The 11239-nt window shown below is 44.2% G+C and overlaps 1 protein-coding gene across 1 annotated transcript; it reads left to right on the forward strand.

Annotated features, from left to right (window-relative positions):
* The first annotated feature begins 1696 nt into the window (after window positions 1–1696).
* dusp1 (dual specificity phosphatase 1) lies at window positions 1697–9036 on the forward strand. The gene is made up of 4 exons (XM_021583220.2): window positions 1697–2429; window positions 2647–2789; window positions 3118–3337; window positions 7236–9036. The coding sequence occupies exons 1-4, from the start codon at window positions 2018–2020 to the stop codon at window positions 7595–7597; spliced, it is 1137 nt and encodes a 378-aa protein (XP_021438895.1). The 5' UTR covers window positions 1697–2017; the 3' UTR covers window positions 7598–9036.
* Window positions 9037–11239: the final 2203 nt, after the last annotated feature.

An 11239-nucleotide genomic window follows, 5' to 3' on the forward strand; every position in this document is an offset into this window, starting at 1 on the left:
AGTCAGTCAGCCAGTCAGTCAGTCAGTCAGCTAGTCAGTCAGTCAGCTGTCAGTCAGCCAGTCAGTCAGTCAGTCAGTCAGTCAGTCAGTCAGCTGTCCGTCAGCCAGTCAGTCAGTCAGTCAGCTGTCCGTCAGTCAGCCAGCCAGCCAGCCAATGGAAAGTCAACAACATACCTGCTGTTATCTTCTGAAAAAGAGAGGTAGTGCCATGTCAGTCTGAATACATAGTGCACTACTTTTGACCTGAGCCCTACTACATAGAGAATAGGGTGTCATTGGGGATGCACCTAAACCACACGAACAACGGACAAGGGTTCCCCAAAACTCTGATGACATTAACTTTACAATGTCAGGATTAAAAGAGTAGGTTTCGTTAACCATTAAATACCTTGATGTAAAGACTTCATTATTCAGATCAGACCTCCCCATCTGCTGTTGTCTCTCTTCTCTGTCTTCCTGTAAGCAATCTACAAGTGTTGTTGTCAGCTCTCTCTCTGTGTGTGTGTGTGTGTGTGTGTGTGTGTGTGTGTGTGTGTGTGTGTGTGTGTGTGTGTGTGTGTGTGTGTGTGTGTGTGTGTGTGTGTGTCCTCTCTGTGTTGTTTTCAGCACATGGAAATTTACCGAACGTGAGGTTCCTCTACAGTGGTTAATGTTTATGGCCTTTGCTCTCGTGGCATTGAACTCTGTGTACCACTGACCAATAAACGCTTCATGAAAACAGGTATAAACTTTATGGCCACCATGACAGCTATTATCTTGTTATTTGTCAGCTCTCAGCTGAAGGGGGAGGATAGAATAATTTAGTTCAACAATAAGATCATGGAAAATTTGGCAAATTCCTAATGTGCTGAAGTTGTCATTTTTAAGACAACTGTTTTAGGTGGTCTAAACTTGTTGGTGGTAATAACTTAATTATAGGCGAATTGCATAATAATATTTATCTATATTTATATTTTTATATAAATATTTTATTTTGCTATTCTATAATGGGATATATACAAGTTTTTTTGTCTATTTCCATTGGCTTTCAAATGGGCTACATTCCAACCAAAACAAACTGTGGGAAGAAATAAAAGGTTGGCCAGTCTCCTTAGTCAGCGATACCTTTAGTATCCTTTCTCTAATACATGATCTTAGTCTACCCATAGCGACATGCTCTATCAGAGATACCTTTAGTATCCTTTCTCTAATACATGATCTTAGTCTACCCATAGCGACATGCTCTATCAGAGATACCTTTAGTATCCTTTCTCTAATACATGATCTTAGTCTACCCATAGTGACATGCTCTATCAGAGATACCTTTAGTATCCTTTCTCTAATACATGATCTTAGTCTACCCATAGTGACATGCTCTATCAGCGATACCTTTAGTATCCTTTCTCTAACACAGTATCTTTGGCCCCATATAGCTGCTACCAGCACCCATAATGCTTTGCAGGTATCTTTTACACAGAGAGATTATTTTAAACTTTTGTAATTTATTACCTATTAATGTCAGATTTGTATATTTAATTGTTCACTAGCTTTGGCAATGTAAACATATGTTTCCTATGCCAATAAAACCCTTTGGATTGACTTGAGAGAGAGAAGGGGAGAAAAGCACAATGACGTACGTGCAAACTCGAGCGGGCAATGTGCCAGGAAAGGAGGAGTCTGACGTCAATACTTCCTAAATGATCATATATAAGTCCTTTTCACAGACTCCTCTCAGAACAACCTCGGAAATCAAAAGGAATACTTTTATACACAACAAACAACCACAGAAAATTCACCCGAGAATACGGACGGATTGTTTTTAGGTTTTATTCTAAAATTATTCATTGCTAGGCCTACTCGTTTTTTATTTCTCAAATTACTTTCATTTCGGGAAAACCTCAACTAAGCTAAGGAGAACAAAAGAACATACAACTATTTTAAGAATACATCTACTGTGAATTAAAATAATTAGAAAACAAGTTTCTATAGGAACAGGTGACACCGACACCCAGGGGTTTATTTGCCTGTTCCACAGCCTATGTTTTTGGATTTGACATATTCCGCTCGCCGCCCTCCTACTATGGTGATAATGGAAGTCCCCAGCATCGATGCCATGTCCCTCCGCGGGCTGCTGGAGGGGGACGACCCGGGCTGTCTGGTCCTGGACTGCCGCTCATTCTTCTCCTTCAACTCCTCTCACATCCCCGGGTCCACCAACGTCCGCTTCAGTACTATAGTCCGCCGGAGGGCCAGAGGGGGGCTGGGGGTGGGACACATCGTGCCCAACGAGGACACGCGGAACCGGCTTCTCTCCGGGGAGTATCAGTCGGTAGTGTTTCTGGATGATCGGAGTTTGGACTTTGGCCAAGTGAAGAAGGACGGGACTCTAATGCTCGCCGTAACAGCTCTGTGCCGAGACCCGTGTGGAGCCCGTGTCTTCTTCCTCACAGGTACATTTATTTGATTTATTATAAACGTATTATAGTAGCCTATTTCTATATTGTTTACGGCCCCGTGGTAATAACGAACAACATGCCATAGTGTAGACCTGCGTCAGTTATGAATTGAACACTGACTGTTCCAACACAGCCGCTTTACAGCTGCCACTGTTTATAACGATGAGATGGTAACAACAGTATCCTTACGTCCCATCTTGTCATTGTTTAGGTGGTTTTGACACGTTCTCCTCGGAGTATCCAGAGATGTGTACCAAGCCGTCAGCTCCACAGGGACTCAGTCTGCCCCTCAGCGCCCGTCCAGACAGCGCCGAGCCCGGCTGCAGTCCATGCAGTACACCGCTCTATGACCAGGTACGTTTTCTTTAAAACGTGTATTTTCTATGTTATTACTGTTTAACGGCACTTTTACCTGTATAATAAATAAACCAACGTCGGTGTGTCGTCAAAACAATAGATTCTGTCGTCTTAAACTAACCTCAATTTGGTAGGCTACAGGCCGTAAGTATTTATAGGATATGATATTGTTTTTCTGTTCCTATCTTCATCGCCTTCTCCAATAACACTTTGACATGTTATTACTCTCAAAACAATGTCAATGTGTCATCAAAACTATAGATTTGGACATCTTAGACTATCTTTATTATGGTGGTTGACTGTTGTCTGTCCTGTTCCTCTCCAGGGGGGTCCAGTGGAGATCCTTCCCTTCCTCTACCTGGGCAGTGCCTACCATGCCTCCAGAAAGGACATGATAGACATGCTGGGTATCACTGCTCTCATCAACGTATCAGCTAACTGCCCCAACCACTTTGAAGAGTCCTTCCAGTACAAGAGTATCCCCGTAGAGGACAACCACAAGGCTGATATCTCCTCCTGGTTCAATGAGGCTATAGAGTTTATCGGTGAGTGTCTTTGCATTGCAGTCGTTTAGCAGACACTCCTATTCAGAACAACTAACAGTCTATTCAGCTTCAGGTAGCTGGGTAAGAAAACATATTTAGGCCTTGGAACTATAAGTTTATATCTGAGATGTTTGTCAAAAAAATTTGCTTTTCACATTTAACTGATCTTTAGATGGTTTCTTCATATATCTGTGAAGTTTGATATTTTTCAAAGTAAATTTTAGGTGGAAAAAAACAAGCATTTCAACTAGAATGTTCTATCAGCATTAAACCGTTTGAGCTCTAAGGTCTTCAATCCAATCGCAAGCCTGGATGAATACAGACGGACCAATGAGAACGTGTGTTTGCCACCTCCCTCTAAGTGTGGTCTAGGCTAGTCTAGCCATCCATGATGGCACGCGAACAACAAAACAACACAAGAAATCTTAAAGTAAATGATGTTGTCACATCGTTGTTCAGCGATGACAGTCATTTGTCTGATGATCAATCTGGGTAAAATAGTGTTACTCTATCATTTATTTATTTAAATAGCTACATGTCAAATTCAGAAGTGTCAGAACCTTACGGCTGAACCCAGAACCTTACGGCTGAACCCATAACCTTATGGCTGAACCCAGATTATATTTCAGAGCCATAAGGTTCTATGTGTGATTGCACCCCCCCCCCCCCCTAATAAAATGGGATTTGGAGATGTTGACACTCTGCACATTAGGCACCTTTCAGTTGAGGACTTTAATGGGTTATGGAAGAAGAATTCACGACAAAACAGATGTGGGATGTGAAAACATTGATGGTTTGCGCAGGTCACGATATCACAATCGTTGTAAGTAGCTAGCTACCTAGTTCAGTTTGAATTCTCTCATAGCTCTAGATAACTGTCAAACATAGGACACAATCACCAAGCAAGGCAACCACAGCTGTAGTCATAGAAGCCATTGGCTTGGCGGGCAAACAAACTACTACAACTCAACAGCCAACCCCCTCCCTCTCAACAGCCAACCCCCTCCCTCCATCTCAACAGCCAACCCCATCCCTCCATCTCAACAGCCAACCCCCTCCCTCTCTCCATCTCTCTCTCCTCTCCTCCTTTCAACATCTTGGATTTAAATTGAAAAAAGTTCCTTCCAAACCCAGAGCAACTGTCTGATCCAGGACTCCCTGCTCCACCACAATGGTGGTGACATCATCACAGCCCATCCACCCCTCTACTAGACCCCCCAGTTTAAAGAGGTGGTCCCTTTTCATGTGGGAGCCACCAAGCAGACCCAGGCCTCTGCTTTTGTAGCAGGCAGCCAGAGAGAGGTCCCAAATGGCATCTTATTCCCTTTATAGTGCAATGCCCTGCTCTAAAGTAGTGTACTATATAGGGAATAGGGTTCCATAGGGCTCTGGTCTAAAGTAGTGTACTATATAGGGAATAGGGTTCCATAGGGCTCTGGTCTAAAGTAGTGTACTATATAGGGAATAGGGTTCCACAGGGCTCTGGTCTAAAGTAATGTACTATATAGGGAATAGGGCTCTGGTCTAAAGTAGTGCACTATAAAGGGAATAGGGAGCCATTTGGGGCGCGGCCAGAGAGAGGCTGATGGTTGAATGCAGCTCTCTCCCCTCCACCTCTTTGTTTTGTCGGGACAAAAGCTCACGGCCGGCCTTTCTCCCAGATTAATAACCCCAGCAGGGGGGCAGCCAACCCCCCTTTGTCCCCTTCTGCCCCCCCCCCCCCCCCCCCCCCCCCCACAGAACCATCTAACTGCCCTCTTCCTGGATTAATGACCTGGGTCCGTTAGCAACACCATTAGTTAGCAACACTGTGATTTGCAACTGAAATAAACTACTTTTCGATTGGTCTCATCCTGCTGTGGTTCAGTAGGCCTACTGACTGAGCAAAGAGGATGTTGGTCACTTCCTGCTGTGGCTTACGGCTTCCGCATGCTTCAGTTCGGCTGGCGCCTCGCCGAAGTCAGTGTGCTCGTATACTCCCTTAAAAGACCTTCGCTTGAAAAACTAGAAAAAGCAGAAATAGTACTGTTTGTCCATCTAGAGACACCGTAGCCCATATACACTTCCTCAAAATAGTCAGAAACTAAGATAACTCAAGAAATCTGTCATTAATTTGGATGTTTTTGCCGGGGACATCTTGGTCGCCACAATTTTACATCCATCTATGATGTTTGGTGCAGTATTTCTCAATGAAAAAAATGTCCATGAAAACGAGTCGTCTCTGAATGACTCCGGTAAAACGACAACATTGAATAATCCCTACTGTTGACCAATCACCAACAAAGGGGTGTATACTTTGGCTACCAACTTCTGCTTGCCTTGAGAACAAAATTGTTTGTCCCCGAACAACCGGGAAAAACCCCAATGTGAACAAACACATCACAAAATGTTGTCATAATAAATGGGGCGGCAGGTAGCCTAGTGGTTAGAGTGGAGGGGCGGCAGGTTAGCCTAGTGGTTAGAGTGGAGGGGCGGCAGGTTAGCCTAGTGGTTAGAGTGGAGGGCTGGCAGGTAGCCTAGTGGTTAGAGTGGAGGGGTGGCAGGGTAGCCTAGTGGTTAGAGTGGAGGGGCGGCAGGTAGCCTAGTGGTTAGAGTGGAGGGGCGGCAGGTAGCCTAGTGGTTAGAGTGGAGGGGCGGCAGGTAGCCTAGTGGTTAGAGTGGAGGGGTGGCAGGTAGCCTAGTGGTTAGAGTGGAGGGGTGGCAGGGTAGCCTAGTGGTTAGAGTGGAGGGGCGGCAGGTAGCCTAGTGGTTAGAGAGGAGGGGCGGCAGGTAGCCTAGTGGTTAGAGTGGAGGGGTGGCAGGTAGCCTAGTGGTTAGAGTGGAGGGGCGGCAGGTTAGTCTAGTGGTTAGAGCATAGGGGCGGCAGGTAGCCTAGTGGTTAGAGTGGAGGGGTGGCAGGTAGCCTAGTGGTTAGAGTGGAGGGGTGGCAGGGTAGCCTAGTGGTTAGAGTGGAGGGGCGGCAGGTAGCCTAGTGGTTAGAGTGGAGGGGTGGCAGGTAGCCTAGTGGTTAGAGTGGAGGGGTGGCAGGGTAGCCTAGTGGTTAGAGTGGAGGGGCGGCAGGTAGCCTAGTGGTTAGAGAGGAGGGGCGGCAGGTAGCCTAGTGGTTAGAGTGGAGGGGTGGCAGGTAGCCTAGTGGTTAGAGTGGAGGGGCGGCAGGTTAGTCTAGTGGTTAGAGCATAGGGGCGGCAGGTAGCCTAGTGGTTAGAGTGGAGGGGTGGCAGGTAGCCTAGTGGTTAGAGTGGAGGGGTGGCAGGGTAGCCTAGTGGTTAGAGTGGAGGGGCGGCAGGTAGCCTAGTGGTTAGAGTGGAGGGGTGGCAGGTAGCTACTTGTTAGTATAACTGCTGTGGCAACAGCTACTTGTTAATATAACTGCTGTGGCAACAGCTACTTGTTAGTATAACTGCTGTGGCAACAGCTACTTGTTAGTATAACTGCTGTGGCAACAGCTACTTGTTAGTATAACTGCTGTAGTAACAGCTAGGCTATGGTAATATATGCCAGTTAGCAACCACCTATATCCAAAGCGATTGGTATTTTATTAGGATCCCCATTTTGCAAAAGCAGCAGCTACTCTTCCTGGGGTCCACACAGAACATGACATAATACAGAACATTAATAGACAAGAACAGCTCAAGGACAGAACTACATACATTTACAGTCATGTGTGCATACGTTTGGTCCCGGGAATCTAACACACTACCCTGTTATTACAAGCACCATGCTCTACCAACTGAGCTACACAAAGGACCAATGGTATTCTAACACAGTCAAGAGAAACCTTTCAGAAATCTGGCAACAACTTATACAACTGTCTCACACTTACAGAAGAACTAAGTTGAATATGTTGTATTGATACATAGTTGTACTAATCTCCCCTCTCCTTCTCTCTCTCCTGTAGACTCCATCCGTAATAAAGGCGGTCGTGTGTTTGTCCACTGCCAAGCTGGCATCTCCCGCTCCGCCACCATCTGTCTGGCCTACCTGATGAGGACCAACCGCGTGAAGCTGGACGAGGCCTTTGAGTTCGTCAAGCAACGCCGCAGCATCATCAGTCCTAACTTCAGCTTCATGGGCCAACTTCTACGGTTTGAGTCCCAAGTCCTGGCTACTTCATCCTGCTCGTCGGAAGCCGGGAGTCCTGCCCTGGGGAAGAGCAGTACGGTCTTTAACTTCCCCGTGTCTATCCCCGTCCATGGCTCTGCTGGACACGGACAGCTCTCCTTCCTCCACAGCCCCATCACCACCTCACCAAGCTGCTAAGGGGAAGAGTAGGATCAGATGGAGGGCTGTCTGTCTTAGCCTGGACTTGAACTGAACTGTCACTATTGGTGTCGAGTCGTTGTGAATGTACTGTCACAATACTAGTCGTGACAGGGTCATTGACAATGTACTGTCAGTGTCACTCAACTACAGGTGATTAATGATTGAGTTTTGGATAGACATTGAGCTCTAGAACTGATGGAACCCTTATTGTTGCCCTTCCTGGTGTAAAGGTCATAAAGAAGTGATCCTGGCATCACAGGACAAAAGGGATCACTTTTGGAGAGACAAACCAAGTGGCCTAGTTTATGGGTTAAATCCACAGGTCTGCCCTATCGACTTGAAAGGAGTTTCTCTCGCTACCAATATGGCAGTATGGTTATCGCAGCATCCCCTGTAGAATAAGGAATGACACCCACAGATCTGCCTAGAATACCTCAACTGATAGGAAGAGACAGAGAAGTCAATGGCTGAAGGTGACTGGGGGAAAGGGTCAATTCTTTAAAGGAAGTTAGAAGTATTTTAATGAGATGAAGAGAAGACATTGTAGTCAAAGAATCGTTGTCAAAGATGCAAAGTTATTTAACGAGAGTGGGCAGCTTTTGATAATCACATGTTTTTTTTTTGTTGACCTGACACAACTCTTAACAAAATGGGCAAGTAAACCCTCCCTTGGTCACTCACAGACAGTTGTCATATTTATTGCTACCAACTAGACTCTCAGGAATCCTAAATTACTTTCAATGTCCCACAGCTTTGTTCACACAGAGACAAACTGTCTTCCTGAGGGAATCCCGCTAATGCCTCGGCAAACGACACCGGTTTGGATAAATCACTCCTCAGACTCTTTATTGTTGACAAACAATGAATGTATCTCTGATCTCTGGCCAATCGGCCGGCTCGGAGAGTGCCAGAAGGTTTAGTTTAAAGTGGACTGGAAAGCCCCATTCAAATGCAAATGTATGCCTTTTTATAAAATACCATGAGACCCTGACAAACCTGACAATATTGCGGGAAACAGCCAACCAACCATCAGATACCTCTGAAACACCACCATGCCTCTGAAGTGCTAGCAGCTGTTAGCTAACGCTAGCTCTGTTAGCATCATGCTAATTCTGTTAGCGTCATGTACTGTTAGCAGCTGCTAGCTCTGTTAGCATCATGCTAATTCTGTTAGCGTCATGTACTGTTATTAGCAGCTAGCTCTGTTAGCATTATTAGCATGCTAATTATGTTAGCAATTTGTACTATTAACAGCTCTGGGAGAGTCAGAACCCCTAAAGCACTAAGACGGGGATCAGACTCACCAGAGACTGCTGTCTGTCTGATTACCTATGTGATATTTATTGATCTAAAGTAATATATTTCTTACATCTATTTTTGCAAATGTTTGTTAGTTGTTTTTGATACCTCTGAATAAATCCAATGTGTCTTTTCTACTTCATTGCAGAACTGTGTCTTCAATATATTAGACCCAAATAAACCACAATCTATGTTATATACATAAAGATTTTTATTGAACTAGGTAAGTCAGTTAAGAAAAAATCTTATTTTCAATGACGGCCTAGGAACAGTGGGTTAACTGGTCTAGGAACAGTGGGTTAACTGGTCTAGGAACAGTGGGTTAACTGGTCTAGGAACAGTGGGTTAACTGGTCTAGGAACAGTGGGTTAACTGGTCTAGGAACAGTGGGTTAACTGGTCTAGGAACAGTGGGTTAACTGGTCTAGGAACAGTGGGTTAACTGCCTGTTCAGGGGCAGAACGACAGATTTGTACCTTGTCAGCTCGGGGATTTGAACTTGCAACCTTCCGGTTACTAGTTCCTGTATAGTTCCCATACCTAGTATAGATACCATACCTAGTATAGTTCCCATATAGTTCCCATACCTAGTATAGTTCCCATACCTAGTATAGTTCCCATATAGTTCCCATACCTAGTATAGTTCCCATATAGTTCCCATACCTAGTAGAGTTCCCATATAGTTCCCATACCTAGTATAGTTCCCATACCTAGTATAGTTCCCATATAGTTCCCATACCTAGTATAGTTCCCATATAGTTCCCATACCTAGTATAGTTCCCATACCTAGTATAGTTCCCATACCTAGTATAGTTCCCATATAGTTCCCATACCTAGTATAGTTCCCATACCTAGTATAGTTCCCATATAGTTCCCATACCTAGTATAGTTCCCATACCTAGTATAGTTCCCATATAGTTCCTATACCTAGTAGAGTTCCCATATAGTTCCCATACCTAGTAGAGTTCCCATATAGTTCCCATACCTAGTATAGTTCCCATACCTAGTATAGTTCCCATATAGTTCCCATACCTAGTATAGTTCCCATATAGTTCCCATACCTAGTAGAGTTCCCATATAGTTCCCATACCTAGTATAGTTCCCATACCTAGTATAGTTCCCATATAGTTCCCATACCTAGTATAGTTCCCATATAGTTCCCATACCTAGTATAGTTCCCATACCTAGTATAGTTCCCATACCTAGTATAGATACCATACCTAGTATAGTTCCCATATAGTTCCCATACCTAGTATAGTTCCCATATAGTTCCCATACCTAGTATAGTTCCCATACCTAGTATAGTTCCCATACCTAGTATAGTTCCCATATAGTTCCCATACCTAGTATAGTTCCCATACCTAGTATAGTTCCCATATAGTTCCTATACCTAGTAGAGTTCCCATATCGTTCCCATACCTAGTATAGTTCCCATACCTAGTATAGTTCCCATATAGTTCCCATACCTAGTATAGTTCCCATACCTAGTACAGTTCCCATACCTAGTATAGTTCCCATACCTAGTATAGTTCCATATAGTTCCCATACCTAGTATAGTTCCCATACCTAGTATAGTTCCCATATCGTTCCCATACTTAGTATAGTTCCATATAGTTCCCATACCTAGTATAGTTCCCATACCTAGCATAGTTCCCATATCGTTCCCATACCTAGTATAGTTCCATATAGTTCCCATACCTAGTATAGTTCCCATACCTAGTATAGTTCCCATATAGTTCCCATACCTAGTATAGTTCCCATACCTAGTATAGTTCCCATACCTAGTATAGATACCATACCTAGTATAGTTCCCATATAGTTCCCATACCTAGTATAGTTCCCATACCTAGTATAGTTCCATATAGTTCCCATACCTAGTATAGTTCCCATACCTAGTATAGTTCCCATATAGTTCCCATACCTAGTATAGTTCCCATACCTAGTATAGTTCCCATACCTAGTATAGTTCCCATACCTAGTATAGTTCCCATATAGTTCCCATACCTAGTATAGTTCCCATACCTAGTATAGTTCCCATATAGTTCCCCTACCTAGGAGACTGTAGTTCCCATATCTAGGATGTTTTTGGTGCCTGGAAAGCCAGGTGTCCTGTTCTGAGGTTCAAGACGTAACAAAACAGCATTTATTTTGCTGGTATCAACTGGATCAGTGGAAGTTCTATTTTTATTTTTCCATATTGATCCAGATGACGATCTTAAAAAAAAAAATCACAGGCGTGATTGTAGACATGTGAAGACATCTGACACACTAAGAAGGCAGATGGCCTGGTCGGAGGTCCCTTTGTGAAGTAAAGTTCCCATTCCAAGTTGTGACCCCACAC

Source organism: Oncorhynchus mykiss, chromosome 31, assembly GCF_013265735.2.
Source record: "Oncorhynchus mykiss isolate Arlee chromosome 31, USDA_OmykA_1.1, whole genome shotgun sequence".
Classification (NCBI taxonomy): Eukaryota; Metazoa; Chordata; class Actinopteri; order Salmoniformes; family Salmonidae; genus Oncorhynchus; species Oncorhynchus mykiss.